At 43.5% G+C, this 18,579-nt stretch overlaps 2 protein-coding genes across 5 annotated transcripts in view; one reads left to right on the forward strand and one right to left on the reverse strand.

The window, feature by feature from the left end:
- The first annotated feature begins 4,164 nt into the window (after nt 1-4,164).
- Nucleotides 4,165-4,726, forward strand: LOC132010607 (small ribosomal subunit protein eS24-like). The gene has a single exon (XM_059388375.1). It carries the CDS (start codon nt 4,219-4,221, stop codon nt 4,609-4,611), a length of 393 nt encoding a protein of 130 aa, XP_059244358.1. The 5' UTR covers nt 4,165-4,218; the 3' UTR covers nt 4,612-4,726.
- A 10,771-nt stretch (nt 4,727-15,497) lies between these two features.
- Nucleotides 15,498-18,579, reverse strand: part of IFTAP (intraflagellar transport associated protein) — a 67,365-nt gene continuing 64,283 nt past the window's right edge. For 3 of the 4 annotated variants that reach the window (XM_059405521.1, XM_059405501.1, XM_059405515.1), the window contains one exon: nt 17,595-17,834. In XM_059405521.1, coding sequence (XP_059261504.1) covers nt 17,691-17,834 — 144 coding nt within the window. In that variant the 3' untranslated portion in view covers nt 17,595-17,690. Of the gene's footprint in view, nt 17,338-17,594; nt 17,835-18,579 lie in introns of those variants that run through there. The other variant, XR_009405291.1, reaches the window with a different exon arrangement.

Here is an 18,579-nt window from a genome sequence, read left to right on the forward strand (position 1 = left end):
GAAGGGGAAGGGGAAGGGGAAGGGGAAGGGGAAGGGGAAGGGGAAGGGGAAGGGGAAGGGGAAGGGGAAGGGGAAGGGGAAGAAGAAGAAGAAGAAGAAGAGAGAAATCAGAATTCTGAATCCACCACACAGCCAAAAATAAAATAAAAACTCAACAGCAGCGCGCTCCTATCAGAGAGGCTTACTGCTTTCACCCAATTCATCATTCTGTGGGACAAATCAGCATCACGATAGCACGTTTCAAATTAATTAAAAGACATTTCTTTCCATCCAAGGTATAATCAAGGCAATTTACTTCCAAACATAATCAAGAAATTATGTAAAGGAAGATTAACCATATGAGGAATTTTTTCATGTATGAAGTTAATTGATTTTCATATTTTTTTTAATGTTTCCAAGGATTCTGAAAGACTGGGTTTTCTAAAATATCTCAACTCAGCGGAGTTTTGAAATACTTCTCCAAAGGAGATGACACTTTTTGCCAAAAAGTGCTCCCAGGCTGTGGAGGACACTGGGGCACTTAGTGCATTTGTCACGGACCTGCTGCTACATTCAGGGTTCCTGGAACTCTTGGTCAGTATTCCTTCTGAACATGCCGAAAGGGGCAGGAAGAACAATGAAAACATATCCTCTCAGGAAAGCTTGGAGCAACGCATCTGTACCATCCAGGTGGAGGCGAGACCCTTAGCAGCTCTTAGAATGGGAGAAGAACCAGGGATGAAAGAGGCTAGCCGTGTTTGCTCATCTCTGATTTTCGGGGGCAGAAAAACAAAACTGTTCACCTGCAATTATCAGGAGGACTGGTACCCTCTGCCAAGAGCCAAATAAGAGCTTTATTTAGACAGCAGACACAACTGTCATGACAATGGGGATTTGAAAAGGTTTCCCTGGTCCCAAATCTCTAGCTAGCATTTCCATAACCCCTTAAGTTTACTTCTGAGTCACTCTAGGGAAGCCCTCTCTGACCCAAATATTGTGGGAGGGCAACATTACAGGACCATGAACAGTCTTCATGCATGTTTGCCCGGTATCCTGACAATTAAGGATCCCTTTTATTATAGCTTCTACACACGTCTGTGGAGTCCATGTACCGAAGGAGCTTGCCAATCAAACTAATAGCATTTATTAACAATTCTCTGTTCCCTATGTTTTTTAACTAATACAGGACAAAGAAAATGGCAGTGTAAGCTACGGTCAGCACAGAGCTACCAACATCACTACAGTGATTGGATGTAATCCCAACCAAAATCCAGTAAGAGCAGTTTAGAGACAAAATTCTTGAGCCAGAGCACCTGGACTAGAATCCCAGTTCTGTCACTTGCCAACTGTGTGACTTTGTGATAGTTACACAACCTCCCTGTACCTCAATTTTCTCATCTGTAAGCTGCTAGTAATAATAGTACCAACCAATAGGGTTGTTAGACTAAATGTGTTAATATGAAGAACTTATAACACTGAAACATAGTAAATGCTAATTTATGGTAGCTCTAAATTTTTTTTAAACAAACTTATTTCTCAAAAAATCTCCAGGAAATGCTCCTAGAAACTTATGTTCCTGGATATTTGGATCTCGTGAATGACTTTACATAGAGGCCTTTTAAAAATTCACCTTGGGGTACCTGGATGGCACAGTCGGTTAGGTGTCAGACTCTTGATGTCAGCTCAGGGTTGTGACCTCCGTGTCCTGAGATTAAGGTTGTGAGATCAAGGCTGTGAGATCAAGTCCTGTGACAGGCTCAGCACTTAGCGTGGACTCTGCTTGAGTTCTCTCTCCCTCTTCCTCGGCGCCCCCTGCTCGAGCATGTGGACTTGCTCTCTCTCTCAAATAAACAAATAAATCTTTTAAACACTTTTAAAAAATAAGTAATTCATCTTGTTTTCACATGACTCTCACCAGTGTAATTAATCATACCATTAACACCATCTCTCTGCCCCAGGTGAGATGAAAACAAATACAAGTTATCTGCAGCAGGCTGTTTCAGTAACACTGATCTAGATCTTTTAAAATGACTATTTCTTCATTCAATAATGTTCGCCCCATTTTATTTGGAAACTCAAGATACGACCTTTTATCTGATAGAAGACATGCAGTTGGAAGAGAGAGCAGTAATAGAAGAGCAGGAAAAGTCCATTGGTTCCATCAGATTTCTGGGGGAAATAGGTCAAAATGTCCTAACTGCTAAACTATGTTACTATGCCCAGAGAAAATGAAGTATCCAGTAATCTTGGCATAAAGAAAGATCTCTGAAATTGACAGTGGCCTGATCTTTCTAAGTGCTGATATGGATAAGTATCCAGAAGATGAGACAGCTGGGCTGTGCAATCCCCATGCCAGCCAAGCTTAGGGCCACAAGCACTTGGGAACAGACTCTGTAGACAGACACCCCCTGCTTCCATCAGTTTCCAATACTGGCTCTGTGACCTTTTCTTTTTTTTTTTTTCCCCCTGGCTCTTTATTCTTAAGAAGCCACTCTGTGGCATGATTTCCTCATTTTTAAATTAGAGAAAATACCTGCACCTACTTTATAGGATTTTATAAGGATTAAATGACTTAATTATGTAAAGCTCCTAGAACAGTGACTGACACAGACTGTGTTACCTAAGTCTAAACTATTATATTTATTTTTAAAAAAATACAAATTCCTAGGTTTCACCCCAGTTCTAGTGAATCTGAATCTGCCATTCTCCCCTGAGTGATTCTGATGTGGAACAGCTTTGGGAACTACTGATTGGTGACTTTATTATTATTTTAAATGAAAATATCATTTGGTTATTTCATTTAAAATATCTCCAGGGGCGCCTGGGTGGCTCAGTGGGTTGAGCCGCTGCCTTCGGCTCAGGTCATGGTCTCAGGGTCCTGGGATCGAGTCCCGCATCGGGCTCTCTGCTCAGCAGGGAGCCTGCTTCCTTCTCTCTCTCTCTGCCTGCCTCTCAGTGTACTTGTAATTTCTCTCTGTCAAATAAATAAATAAAATAAAATAAAATAAAATAAAAAAATAAAATATCTCCAAATGGGGGATGCCTGGGTTGCTGAGTCCATTAAGTGGTTGCCTTTGGCTCACGCCATGATCTCAGGGTCCTGGAAGTGAGCCCCACATCAGGCTCCCTGCAGGGAGCCTGCTTCTTCCTCTCCCATTCCCCCTGCTTGTGCTCACTTTCTCTCTCCCTTTCTGTCAAATAAATAGATTTTTAAAATCTTTTAAAAAATAAAATATCTCTAAACAGGTCAAAAGTTACAAACTTCCAGTTGTAAGATAAGTAAGTCATGGGAATGTAACGTACAGCATAGTTACTATAGCAAATAATACTGTGTTGCCTATTTGAAATTTGCTGAGACAGTAGATCTTAAAAGTTCTTGTCCCAAGAAAAACATTGTAACTCTGTATGGTGATGGATATTAACTAGACTTACTGAGGTGGTCATTTCACAACATATACAAATATCAAATCATCACTTTATATACCTGAAACTAATGATATATGTCCATTTTACCTCAATTAAAAACATTTAAAGAAACAAGCCATTTAACAGGAAGAAGGAAAAAAAAAATATCTCCCAATGGCCCAGAAACAGAAATATGAGACAGTTTGATGGATCTAGACCTGCAGTTCTAAACTGAGATCAACTTTGCCCACCCCACCTCACCCAGCCAGGGCACTCTTGTCAGTTTTCAGAGAATGGTGCCTGTCGTAATTGGAAGGGGAGCGCTCCTGGCTCCTAGTGGATAAAAGCCAGAGATGCTGCTAAACATCTGACATACAATGCATCAGACAGCCCCAAAATGTCAATAGAGCTAAGATTTGGAGAAACCCTGATTTGAACCAATGCTTCTCAAACGTTTCTGTAACATACAAATTACCTGGAGATCTCATTAAAGTATATATTTTGACTCTAGAGATTTAGGGCGAGGCCTGAGAGTCTGCTTTCCTAACAAGCATCACTGGAGAGCCTGTTAGGGTAATCTCAAGTCCCACCCCAGATCTGTTAGCTCAGCATCCATATTGTCACAGTTTCTCTAGAGGACTTGCATGCACAAGAGAGTTCGAGAAACATTGCTCAAAAAAATCTAATCAGATTCATACTCATCCACCAAAGAGAAAGCTATTTTTCAGACATTGACAAAGAGTAAGATTGAACCTTATTCTCCAGGCGATTTTTCTTTCATTTAAAAATGATGTAGAACTGTCCTCTCCGGCTGCTTGAAGCTCGGCCGCCATCATGAACGACACAGTAACTATCCGGACCAGGAAGTTCATGACCAACCGACTACTTCAGCGCAAACAAATGGTTATTGATGTCCTTCATCCTGGAAAGGCAACAGTACCTAAGACAGAAATTCAGGAAAAACTAGCCAAAATGTACAAGACCACACCAGATGTCATATTTGTATTTGGATTCAGAACCCATTTTGGTGGTGGCAAGACAACTGGCTTTGGCATGATTTATGATTCCTTGGATTATGCAAAGAAAAATGAACCCAAACATAGACTTGCAAGACATGGTCTGTATGAGAAGAAAAAGACCTCAAGAAAACAGCGAAAAGAACGCAAGAACAGAATGAAGAAAGTCAGGGGGACTGCGAAAGCCAATGTTGGTGCTGGCAAAAAGTGAGCTGGAGATTGGACAACAGAAGGAGTAAAGATGCTGCAGTGGCTTTATCTTTGGTGATTGTGCAGATTTTTCATGAGAGGATTAATAAACTAAGAATGTTAATGTGAAAAAAAAATGATGTAGAACTGTGGGCATCTCAAGAGATGAGTCCCTGTGTTGGGACATTCAGAGTAGGGCTTAGTCAAAGCTCCCCTCCACCCCAGATTGTAGGGGCATCCTGGAAAACTGAAGGAGAGAGAGGCAAGGAAGGAAAGAAGGGGGAAAGGAAAGAAGGGAGGAAGGAGAAAATAAAAGAAAGAAGGAGAGAGAAGTAGGAAAAGAAAAAGAGAAAAAAAGGAAAGGTAGGGATAGAGGAGGAAGAAAGAAAGGAGGAAGGAAAAGAAAATGAGACCTCAGGGTTTGGGAGATGCCCCACACAAGATTAAACAGAAAAAAGTTTTCTTTACTGCAGGACTTCTCAGAGCCTTTAATGTTCTAATGTGTGATTTGACATTCCAATGAATGTGTTTTAAACGTTTGATCATAGAAGCTTTTCACTGTAGAGTACGTCAAGTACTTGAGGAACTCACTACTACTTACCTGAGCATGGAAAGGACTGCCATGTCCTCTTCCTGGACCACTCAACTCCTAGGTACTTTGTACCCCTTAGAAATCAGAAGAGACACTAATAATAAAAATAACAGCCCCCATTTTTATCGAGCACCTACAAGACACCGTGATAGAGACTGATACGCATTTTTTTCTCGTCATCACAGCAACCCTGCAAGGCAGGAATTAATCAGTTTACACCAGAGAAAAATAAGGCATGGAGACACTGAGAAAATTGCTCAGATCCACGCATGTTAGTGAAGCTAATCCAGCTCTATTTGATGGAACATTATGCTCCATGGCACAGAGGTAAAAACCAAGAGCCCCCTACCAGACTCAAATCCCGGCTATAGACATCTGGTCTCCTTGAAGCCCCAAATTCTCCTCTGCTAACAAATGGCCTGGCCTCTGTCCGGATTTTTAACCCACATCTCCCTCAACCTACTGCCTGGGAGCTCAGGCTCGCTCTCAGATTTCCCAGGAGGATTATGTCAGCACATCCGGCCCGAGAGGATGCCCACCCAGCAGAAGAAGGTATTGGCAGATGAACAGCTCCCATCTGGGGTGTCCCCTCACCTGACTCAGTACCGAGTAAACGCTGGAGATTTGGCATCTGTTGTCACAGTGGAAAAACAGGCGGTCCTCACACTGGACTTGACTGGGCAGCTTATCTTGTCACCTGATCCTCTGCGTTCATTACCCCTCCCCCCATCAGAAGCAACATCTGTACAACATCCCACTACTGAGTAATTATTCTGTACCAGGCACCCTGCTAAGTGCTTCCAAGTACCTCTTACAAGCCTAACAGCACCATGAAGTAGTATTACCCCCATTCGAAGAACAGTTAAGTAAGCGCAAAAAGGGTACATTATTCACACAATCCCCTAATACGTGCTGAAGTCAAACTCTGCTCCTCCTGATCCCACAACTCCTCCTCTTGCCCCATTAAGTCCTAAAGACCCTTGATCAAACAGTGAAATGCTCGGAGAACGCTACTGGAAGTGGATTAAAGAGGAGGCAAGGAAAAATCAGGCGTGTTGCTTGCTTTGCTCGTCAAAGGTACCTCATGAAGTTTTCTTGGCAAATATTTCCAACGACAGATGTGCAAACCGAGGAAGGCTGCTGTAACACACAATTGTATTTTTCCAGCCAAATTTACCACGAAGTGGGACTTTGGTTTATGTCAAAACAAGAGGCTAAACGTGGGTGCACAAACTCCAATTTCACAGAGATGTGGATTTGTAAAGAAAGTTCATCAAATCACAACACTGGAAAATGGGGACTGTGGAAAGCCACGCACAGAGCCTCAGCCCAGTTTGGGGTGAAAAAGATCATCGAGGGTCCTTTATCCTGGGCTTCGAGACCCTACAGGCCTTTTTCCTCTCAAAAGATGTCCTTAGGATATCAGTTACTTCATCTATAAAATGAGAGAATGGAACTAAACAGTCTCCAAGTGCCTTCCAATTCCAACTTTTATGTCTCTCTGAAATGGCAAAAACAGTTTTAAATGGCCCACGGGGAGCAGCTTATAGAACATTTCTTGGAAGAGATGTAGATAGAATCGGTCCTCTCCACACATGGGTCTTCCATGATCTGTTCAAGCTCAGCTTCCTGCTTCCCTGTAGTGTGGACTCCTGGAATTCCCAGTCATTTCTTGCTTCTGCTTTTTTTGGGGACCCACAAGTGTTACACACAAAACAGGAGCCCTGGACTCCCCATAACCCGCTTGTGATGGGGGACAAGCCGAAGGGGGAAAGAGCAAGAGCCAGCTCGATTTCCCTGCAACGCCTTCCACCTGCCACGTCATGTCATGTTGCTCCCTGTACTTCCGCACCTGGAAGCACAATGACATTGTCTATTGGCCTTGATTAGTGCTTCTTAAACTATCTGGGGGGGGAGGGGGACAGTTTTGTTTGTCCATTTGATTTCCTGTCCATCTCAGATAGAGAGTTTATAAAATAGAATAACAGTGAATTACTGGCGGGGGGTGGGTGGGGAATGAAGTGCTGCCTGGGTGTCACAGCGATTTCAAATTGCAATCAAAGTTTCTAAATGTTGACTCTTCATTTCCCAATTTGTCTCGCCGCAGACCTCCAGCAAACCGCTCAGAACAAACAGTTCACAGAACCACACAGGACAGTCGCCCACACAGAGCGGTACTGCCCTAAATCCCTTTTCAATTCAATTCCAGACATTTATTAGGCCATTCCGATGTCTGTGCTAGGTGCTGTGGGCACCAATGATATTTAGATGACTGGCTTAAAACCTCTTTCAGATGCTGAGATGAATCCGAATGAGGCTGGGCCCATTCAAAGTGAGAGTGTTATTAAATAATCCATAGGTTTTAACTTGAAAAGAAGGAAGATTGCATGTGGCTTGAGAAATATCACATCCAAGTCAGACGATGATGTTTAGGAGAGAACAAAACCTCCTATAATATCGTGCAATGCTGTGTTTGGAAGTTCTAGAAAAATCCCAAACTGCTATCAACATGTTTCTCTTTATCCTGGCTTTAACCCTGGGCGGTTAAAAGAGAAACCTGTACAGTAAAAATTTAAGATTTGGCCTCAGGCCCTCTCATCCACTCACCCTGCCTATAGCTAAGCCCTCATGGAGTCCCAATCCACTCTGCCTCCAGAGCAGGTCCTGAATCCTGCCACCCGCCACCATCACCTCCCACCCGGGTTACTGCAATGCCAGCCACTCGGCTGGTTCCCGTGCTTCTTCTCCCAAACCCAGGACAACCCCATCAGGCAGAATGGAGCTCTTAAGCTGGAAATCACCTCAAAGGTTTAACAAGCAAGCCAGTGGCTTCCCATAGCACTGAGATGGAAATCCAAGCCTCCACCATTACCCACAGTCTCTGGATCCCCCTGACCTGTCCGATCTCACCTCCAACAACCTCTGCGTCCCCTCTTTCCACCCCAGCCACATGGGCTTTCCTCCTGCTCCGTTGACCACAGAGTCTGTTCCCCCTTGAGGGTTTTAGCCTGAAGCCTGGGTCAACCAGAAAGACACTTTCTCCAGGTCCCTGCAGACTGGCTCCATCCTACTGTTCCACTCCCAGCTCCCCTGAAACCTCCTTCGTGAGGCATGCCCTTCCCACCCAAATGCTCTCCGCCACTTCACCAGAACGGATACTCCTCCTAGCATTTGTCAGTAATAGGCATTATGTCTTTTTCCCCGCTTTCGCTGCAGAATGCCAGGGCCTTGCCTATAATAAGCACTCAATAAATATTTATTATCTGAGTTGCTACTTGGTATGAAGAACAATGAATTCACTTTTAAAAGAAGAGTGCAGTAAAAGAAACTGAGGGATTTGTTTGCTGACTTTCTTGAGATTTAATTACACGGAGGATTTTGATGAAAAGAAGGAAAAATATTGTAGTACATTATGGCGCTAACGTGTGGGAGTTTCCAGTGTTTACCCCTGTCTCCATCCTGGGGCTTTATTAATGAGCCACTCTCTTGTATGTGATAATGTATTACAATGAGTTCCATTTGGTTGTGGGTCAAGATAAAATAGCAGAGTGTAATTTAAACGAAACGATGTTTGCTTGGCGAATGGCAGACTCATTTAACATTTGCTTCCTTCTTTCTGCACATCAGCCAAGCACTCCCCAAGTTGAACAGACCCAGCCTCCCTCCCATCTACTTATGGGAGGAGATAGACAAGCCAGCTGCTCAACAATCTAATCTGACCCCTGAAAAATGCAAGAATCAAGGTGGGCCCCCAAACGGCCACTCGTCAAAGACTCACCACCTTGCCTGCCAGCCTTTGAACGATCATGGGTCTCCTGACAGCCACCTGTGCTTTTCTGAAAAGTCGGGCAGGTATTCACCACCTGGTGACTTCTCAGAAGCAGCTCCATGTGCCAAAGCAGGGCACTGGTCCCAAAGGGGTGGCATTCCCCTCAACAGACAACCTTCAAAAGATGGGCAGCACCTTACGCCCACCTGTGTTAACTGCCAGCTGCCCACAAGAGAGGGTGCAGCGGTGGGAATGCCCCTGTTATCTTGGGCTTTCATCACTGTGGCAGAAAGAAGCTGTTCTTGTGGGCTGAGAGGGATGGATTTCAAGGGTTTCTTTGCCTTTGAGGTCAACCCTTCAGTACCACATGATGAACATGTGCCATCTGCGATCTAGCAAAGTGTCCAACAGGGACAAAGTGTCCAACAAGGAACCAGGACAGGCTAAGAAAATATAACCATAACAATAACACAGGCAGAAGGCAGAAGACAAATGTTATTTGTCATTGATGATACATAATCGAGATGAGCCTTCTTTCCCCAAAAGAACATCGAGCTCAACTTGTAGAAAGTTATAAAGCAAGTTGCTTCATTTCTGCTCTTTGCTGCAAAAAAAAAACAGAATTTGAAGCAGTGGGTCTAGCTAGCATAGCACTTGGTCACCCCTGGATTTCCTGGGATACTGCATTGACTTCTCTTTCCTGTCTAAATGGGCCACTCTGTAATGTCATAAAGTATATATTTGTTTTTTGGTTTTTTTTTCCTTCTCCGACATCTCACCTGAGATGCTGCTGGACATGCAGTAGACACTCAGGTGATACTTTGTATTTTCTTCATACTTTCTATTTTGGTCAATCATTGTTTAAAATGCAGTAACTGTCATATTTTGGGGACATGAACATGGGAGCACACTTTCTGCAAAAGGTATTTCATTTCTCAGTCTGAACTATTGTGACGGCATTAGACTGGGTATTTATCTGTTATGTAGCATATTAGAGTTTAATTTCAGGATGATGAGAAGGGACCCCTTCAGGTGCCATCTGGGTAAAACCCTCTGTGATCCTTGCAAATTCAAGACAAGGACTAAATAGGATACAATAGACTTGTTCGGAGTGACAAATACGGAAGCCATTATGGAAGCGAAGACACGTTCCAGAAGTGCTATGACCAGCACTTTACGCAGGCCCTGACATGTAGGCAGTCCACATGTCCTTAGTGTTTCTGCACACAGCAGCATCTCAAGGCCAGCACCCCAGACCTCCTCTGCAACTTGCATACATTCTTCTGTTTTCTTAAACTGCACCCCCTTCTCCAGAGCTCTGTGCACCTGCACAAGGGCAGCCAGGTGTTCAGTCGTTTAAACACAACACAACACAACAAGAAACATGTGCCTCTCTACGTTACACTTACACTCGGTGGACTGGGGTAAGCAGACACAGATGCTACAGGCAAAGCCACAGCCCAGAACAATAGAAAGGAAGAGAGTCGAGTAAAAACAAATGCTGCATGGTTTTTTTTTCCCTGAAAAAGGTTAACAAACTCCATTTCAGCCACACAGACCAATCTGTGAAATTTGTTGACATGTGAACGTAAGTCAGATTCACTGCAAAATAACATATATACACAGACATAGAAAATATATGCAAATCTGCATCGATTACAGGATGACACTTTATCCAACTGATTTCAAGAGAGGCATAAATAAGCCTCTTCAGGAATCAGCTGACCTTTATTTTCCAAGACACTGACCTTCTTAAACCCAAGGATTTAGGAAATCATTTTTGCAAAGGCATCTGAGACCAGGGTTTCAAATAAAAAATGCCCCAGTCTGTGTAGGACTCAAATCCTTCCCAGGTTTTGCCCATCCTCGTGGGGGCGGGAATGGAGGGGGAAGAAGAGAATAATTAGTGATTTTTTTCTGCCTGGTTGTTAAACACCCTAATTACTTCAAGCATCATTACTGCCACTTGCGCATAAGCCGTCCTCTGAAAAGACTTTTCAATCTAAACTAAAATTGATGCTAATTTCTTCTGAGAATATAGCCAATATTAACACAATTTGGAGAGTTACTGGATTTACTTTTTAAATCTTAACAGGGATGTCAATATTCTAAGTGCACAAAATGAAGATAATCCACTGGCCTCTGAAGTAGAACCAACAACAACAAAACTCTGGAAAGACTGGCCATTTTTATAGACATGAAAAGTATTACAATTATGTATCATGTGCCATAGCCATTAGTACTGACTTGCCATTATTTTGATACTCAACTGTCCTCTTAGACTTGTTCAGGAAACATTTACTAACATTAGAATTATATCGTTGTGGGTTTTCCCCCCCAACTTTCGTACTGGATGGAATTACTTTTTCTAATTGTTCTCTCAATACCTCAACATGCTGGCCTTGCTTGTACAGATATTTTGCATTCATTTCTTTACCCTCAATTCAATGGACTAATAAGTCATGACGTTAGCTATTTGTTTCTATAGCAAACGGCAGCAAAGGAGGCAAACGCTAGAAAAATATTAGTTGAATGAATAAATCTTCATTGATCCATGTTTAGGGCACTCAACCTGGATTTTATAAGTCAGTGATGCCCGTGGTGAGAACCACGATGTTCAAGAAACAGTGCTTCCTAACGCTGCAAGAGCAGTGGGATCTGGTGCTTGCCGTCGGGAATGGGAGGGATACGTGCACACAACTAATTCAAGGCAGAATGAGGCTCATGGTGTGACAGATATCAGGGTTCGGGAGAGATGAAATTATATCTGGTGAGAGACTGAAGTCTTCATGAAGTGGGTGAACTCTGGGGTCCATCTTCAAGGCCGAGCAGAAATGCAGTCGGCAGAAATGAAGGGTGACCGTCCAGAAAGAGAGAACAGTCGGAAGGAAAAGCGTGACGGTGGAAGGAAGCTGCGGCAGCTGCGTGTGGTCTGCTCCATGGGCTTCACGGGCATACACAGACACGGGGCTGGAATGCCAATTGGGGGAGTTTTTAAATACATAGACAATGAGCTGCTACAGGTAGTTTTGAAACAAGATAAATGCCATGAAGATGGATATGAAAGCAATGTGTAGAACAAGCCGGAGTGGCGAGAACAGGGGCAAGTAGAGTCTAACCGGGGGGAGGGAGGCTTCCAGGAGAAGGGAAGTAGAAATCGAAGGTCTGAATAACAGCAAGCAGGATACAGGGAAGGGAATGCAGGGAAAAGGTAGCGCAGAGGCCAAAGCAACAAACTTTGGCGACCAACGTGGTGCCATCAACAGGAACAAGAACATCAGAAAGGGGAAAAGGAGCCGCTTGAGGGGGGTAGCACACGAACGCCTCGTACATGTTGAAGGCCGGCAGCCGGAGATCCACCACCCTGGGCTGTCTTCTCGCCCCTCCCTCAGATCAAGGATCCTAGACCAGGGATCCGAGCCACCCCATGTTCACGCCTGGCGCTTTCTACACACGGCAGGAATATCCATGACCCTCTCGACATCTCACCCCACTTCCTGTGGCTCGTTCATCCAACATGGTAAGCACAAGTGCGTCCCCTCAAGACGTAACTCTTCTCAACAAGACCGAGGGTAACACACACCGCCTTCACCTTCCCGGTTCTGATGGTCTCGGCCCGATGCCCACTCCTGGCAGAACAGGATGTGTTTTCTTGGTGTTTGTCTTTTGTTCTGCTGTTCATGGAAATGGTTTTACTGTTTTGTGGACTTAAAAATAGTCTAAAATGCAAAAAAGAAGATACTATACCCACTGCCATAAAAGATGGGGATGATCAAGTTGAAAGGATCTCAGTACAAAAAGAGGAAAACAGGAGAGAAGGAGTATAGGATAGGAAAAGAGGGAGTGCTTTACAGGAGCAATCTAAGGAGTTCAACAGCTGAAATGTGGACGTTCTAGGAAGAAAGAAAAGAGGAAGAGAACTAAAGGAAGAGAATCATCAAAAAATTTACTCAAGACAATTTCTCAGAACTATGGATGTAGTTTTCTTTTCTTTTCTTTTTTCTTTAAAGATTTTATTTATTTATTTGACAGACAGAGATCACAAGTAGGCAGAGAGGCAGACAGAGAGAGAGGAGGAAGCAGGCTCCCTGCTGAGCAGACAGCCCGATGTGGGGCTCCATCCCAGGACCCTGGGATCATGCCCTGAGCGGAAGGCAGAGGCTTTACCCCACTTGAGCCACCCAGGCGCCTCCTGGATGTAGTTTTCTAAACTAAAAGCCTACTGAGTGCCTAGTATCAAAGGATGAAAATAGACCTGTGCCAATAAACAGCCTACATTTTCAGAAAACTGGGGATAACTAGATGACATACACTTGCAGAGGGAAAACCACGAACAGCCCAGCCCTGCATCCTCCTCTCCATGCCGACCCCTCCCCAGGATAGCACAGCGCACCCCGCCCTTTCCACCCACCTCCCCTCAAACCTAAGGCAGACCATGTCCCTCCTCTGCTTAAACCCCTCTGTGGATTGCACTGCACTTGGAATAAATGAAAATATAAAGAAAACGGGGGAATTGGACTTTAAGACACGTTTAAAGTTTGATGATTCTTAGGAGTATCAACATGTTTCAATGAGGGGCTGAAGGATTCTGCTTGATAGACAGCTACCAAAATGGAAGTTTTCCTCTTCCTACCTCTCTCTTCCAGGCTTGTTTTCTTTTCCCTTCCCAGTTTGGCTGTAGTCCATAGTCCATACTCCTCACCGCAGATGGTTGGCCGAATCAGTTCCCACATGAATTACTCCTGAACGGGATCTTTCGTGGAAGAAATCGTAACAAAATTTCCAAAGAGCAGCTGAGAAGTGGGTGAAGTTCCCATGTGAACCAGGATTCTCTCAACTCTCCACAAGGTTATGGTGAGGAAAAAAAGAAGGCACATGGAACACGGAACAGTTCTGTTCAGTCAAGCGAGGCGTCCCAAATTGGCCGTGGCCATCACCTTACCATGAGTCTAGGAAGTAAGGACTTGTATATTCCCATATATAAACTGAAAAGGTGTCTACGAAAATTGCTCAACGTATGTCTAACCAAACTGATATGATGAAATGGACCTCCAGGTTATTCAAACTAATAAACTTATCCTTTCAGGCTTGATTCATTCAATAAATGTTTACTGGACACCCACTTTACTCCAGGCCTTTCCATCAATAAAAAGAGTAAGTCTATACCCGCTTGCAGCTTGTGTCCTCGTGGGAGCATCTGGTAATAAACAAGGCAAGGTGAGGGGATGCGCAGCGACAGGGCGGAGGCTGTGAGACAGGAATTACTTTAGAGAGGGTGGTCTGGGGCAGACTCTGGGGAGACACAGTCCACCTGAGACCTGAAGAATGAGAGGATCCAGGGGCGTCTGGGTGACTCAGTGGCTTAAGCCTCTGCTTTCGGCTCAGGTCATGATCTCAGGGTCCTGGGATGGAGCCCCGCATCGGGCTCTCTGCTTGGCGGGGAGCCTGCTTCCTCCTCTCTCTCTGCCTGCCTCTCTGCCTACTTGTGATCTCTCTCTGTCAAATAAATAAATAAAACATTAAAAAAAAAAAAAATGAGAGGACCCAGACATACAAAGACCAGTGGGTACCAGGCAGAAAGAAGAACAAGAGTAAAAAGGCTGGTGGTGGAAACAAGGTGGTGTGTTTGAAAAATTAAAAAGAATAGCAACTGGTCATAGCATCACAAAAAATAAAGAAGATAGTTCAAGACGGGATGGGAGAAGGAAGCAAGGCCCAGACTATGTAAGGGCTGGGAAGACCATGGTGAAGAATATGGATTTCCATTCATCTGTGGAGAAATGGTTTTCTAGAAAATTCTTGGTAAGACTTAATAATAAGACCTAATAGGGGCGCCTGGGTGGCCCAGTGGGTTAAAGTCTCTGCCTTCGGCTCGGGTCGTGATCCCAGGGTCCTGGGATCAAGCCCCACATCAGGCTCCCTACTCAGTGGAGAGCCTGCTTCCCCCTTTCCCCCTCCCCCTGCTTGTGTTCCTTCTCTCACCGTCTTTCTATCAAGTAAATAAATATTTTTTTTAAAAAATGGTGAATCTTTTCTTTATTCACGACACCAAAATGCTGCATTTTGGGAGTCCAGTCTTGTGAACAATTAGATCACGATGTGTTGTCTTCAAGGCAGTGTGTATATAGATCGTGTGTTAAAATCTTGTCTTAACCTCGCAGACGCTCTCTCATTTCCACATCGTATCAATCAATAATCCTTGCTTGTTTTACTTCCAAACCTCTAATCACATCCATGCCCTCCACCTCTACCTCCAGCGCCTTAATTCGAGCTCTTATCATCTCCTACGCAAACTATTCCAACAGTATCCAACCAAAAACTCCTCCTGATTGCTCCCGAGCAAACTCAGATGTCACCCCTTGATGAAGATTCCCCAGCTCTCTGTTCTTGATTAAATAACTCCACTCACTTTGCCCCAGTAGCTTTCAGTGCACACCACTCTTCCAACACGGGCTGCCCCCTACAGCAGGGCTGGCAAATAGAAATATGCACGATGTGTGTGGAATATTAAATGTTCTAGAAGCCTCACTAAAAAGGGAAGGAGAGATCAGTGAATTAAATATTTTATTTAACCAGAGAGATTCATAGCATTGACCCATATCATTTTAACATGTCATCCACGCACAAAAAAATAAGAAGAGAGTCTACAATTTTTCATGTTAATTCTTCAAAAATCCAATATGCATTTCACATTTATAGCATATTTTAAATTAGGTACTAAAGTTGTCATCAAAAATAACTGATCTGTATTTACCTGTCATAAAATTTAAAGATGAAAAAAATAGATTCCCATACCTACATTGTTTCAAATGTATACCTGAAAGTTTTATAATAACTCTGTCAAATATCGACTTTAAAAAAAAAAAAAAAAGACCGGGGCCCTGTCTTTCTTTGTCATTGGCATACAGTGTATTAGTTTCAGGTGTATAAAATGGGGATTTGACATTCGTACACACTGCAGAATGGTTACCACAATAAGTCTAATCACCTACCACTTGTCACCTTACAAAGTTAATAGAATGTTTCTGACTATATGCCCCATGCTGAACATTACATTACCTTTTTATTTCACATCAAAGGGAAATTAACATTTAAAAATCCGTCCCACGGTCATCCTAGCTACACTTCCCGTGCTCAGCAGCCTCGCGCAGCCTCACGCAGCGTCAATAGCTTGTGGCTATTCCATCGGACAGCACAGCTCTGCTGGAGTTAGTGTACGCATCTATCTTCCAAACTAAATCAGACCACGTCTAATTTACCGCCTCCTCCCCATTGCCTGGTTTAAGGTCTGGCACGAAAATAGTGTTTTATGAAAGTTTGTTCACTAGATAAAGAAAAATAGATGTGGAAATCACTTGACTCTATCATTAAAACAAGAATGTCCTTTGTAAGGAATATCAGTGGCACCCACAAGCACAGGCCTGCATGAAAACTCATTAAGCCCACGCACACTGGACTTGTTACCGATTCCTTTAATAATGAAAATGACTTCATGCATACGATTCCCCCTTTTCCTGCGCCTTCCCTGTTCTTTCCTCCTTCCGTGAACACATTTATGGGTATCCTTCCCAATGAGCACTTCATAATATGCTTCCACATCCTCCAGTTACTTTCTCTACCTAAGTCTTGCCTTCTTAAATTATTCTAAGCTTCTGGATAGAGACACCATTCCTTGTACTTTGTAACGATCATCACAGAAGGCTTAATGGCAATGCCAAAGTACAAGAATTTAATATATGACATACATATAATCAATTCTCAGATGCCTCCTTTTCAGTGAAGCCTTTCCTGATCGATCCTAGGAGCCCAACCTCTCAGCACGCACATTCACACCCCAGTCTCCGGAGAGCTGGGACCAGTGACCGCCCCCCCACCACTGTGTCAGTTTGTCTCTATGTGCTACAGTGTTTCACCCCCAAGGAGGTGGGATGATGTTTCCCATCTTTGTTGCAATAGCGCACATTACCTAGCTGCTGTGCTATCATCAGAAAAGACCCTTCTGTTCCGTGCACCGTGGGTACCCTGGCAGGACGGGTGACGCTGAAGCAGGCACAGGCCAGGGAGTCCCAGGGCACTCTGTGCCTGGGGTGCCCTGGCAGAGGGGCTGGAGGTGAGGCAGCGTGTGGGACAGCAAGTCCCTGAGCTCTCCAAGCAGAGGAGGTCCTGGCAGGACAGCTGAAACTAAAGTGGGGTGCCAGAGAGGAGGAGGCTTAGGAGACAGGCAAAAACAGGTGAAGGAGAGTGGGAGATACAGGCTTCCAGTCAGGGGAATAAAAGGCACCACCTAGGGAATATAGTCAACGATAGCATAATAGCGTCGTATGGTGACAGATGGCTGGTACACTTGTGGAGAGCGTAGCATGAGGTCGAATCACTATGCTGTACACCTGAAATCAATGTAACATTCTGTGTCAACTACACGCAAATTAAAAAAAATTTAATTTAAAAAAATGGACTCTTCTGTGGGTATTGCTTCCTGTCCCTATTGGCCACCTCCATCTCCCCTCGCCTGCCATGGGATTTAGCAACACACGACAGAGGAGAATCCTGTAAGTGTACAGATCTCCCTGGTCTTGTTAGTCGTAGCTCCCTCTTGACAAAAACTCTGATCAACTCATGCACAAGAAAATTTCGACAAAGGGAATCCTAGTAGGTTTACCTTTTATTCTAATGTTGCTTGTATAACAACAAAATAAACACGAACACAAAGATGTCTCCGTGAATCAGCCGTGGGGTTCCTCTAAGTCTGTGTCGGTGATCTCTCTTGCTTGGACAGCTGTGTGATCGCATCAATCTCTGCAGGAGTGAACTTGGGGGTTAGCATCACAGCGTCATAATCAAATTCTTCGTCAAGTGAGAAGGGCTGGACTTCATCTCCGAGTGTCTGTAAAAGGTAGAAGGAGAAAAATCCTACGATCGCTGTAAATGAGGAAAAAGTTGAAAACATAAACTCCCTATTAATATTTAATTCAACTTTTTTTTAGAACTTCAGCACTCTCCGCTGATTAAGCTGTTTTTAAGTAAAGGAATAAATTCAATTATTCAATTTGACCTAATTTAAGTCTCTTAATATGCCCCATTTGTACCATCCTGCATCGGAATGAATATCATTAACTAATTCCACCCACGGCAAGAATCAGAGAGTTTCTCTTGCACACATTCATTACATTTTTACCACTTGCAGTGTTAGGGCTCGAGGCATATGGAAAAACTAAGAGTTACATTAAAATGTGAGAAAATATACCTTGAGATTTGGATCAACCTTCAACACACCTTCACCATTTACTAAAAAAGACTTGTATCTATACAACAATTTTCAAGATAAAAATACTCTACACTTATCATACTTACTTCTTCAGATAATACTTGTAACTCTGCAGCCAATAACAGTGGGAATTAAAACACACACCATCTCCTCAAAAATTCTAGGATCTCTTTCTTCTCTCAAGAATTTTAAAAAATATTACAGAATTTATCTACAAGTCAGAGTAGCTGCAAAGCGGCACAATAATTCTGTACCTATTTATTCATAATCTGTGAGTTTAAAGACTTCCTAGAGGAAGGTAGATATTTTCCAATAAACAAAAAGAGAATACACATTAAATCACATTGTATTCACCTCTTAAAGA

This window comes from Mustela nigripes, chromosome 1 (assembly GCF_022355385.1).
Source record: "Mustela nigripes isolate SB6536 chromosome 1, MUSNIG.SB6536, whole genome shotgun sequence".
In the NCBI taxonomy this organism is placed as follows: Eukaryota; Metazoa; Chordata; class Mammalia; order Carnivora; family Mustelidae; genus Mustela; species Mustela nigripes.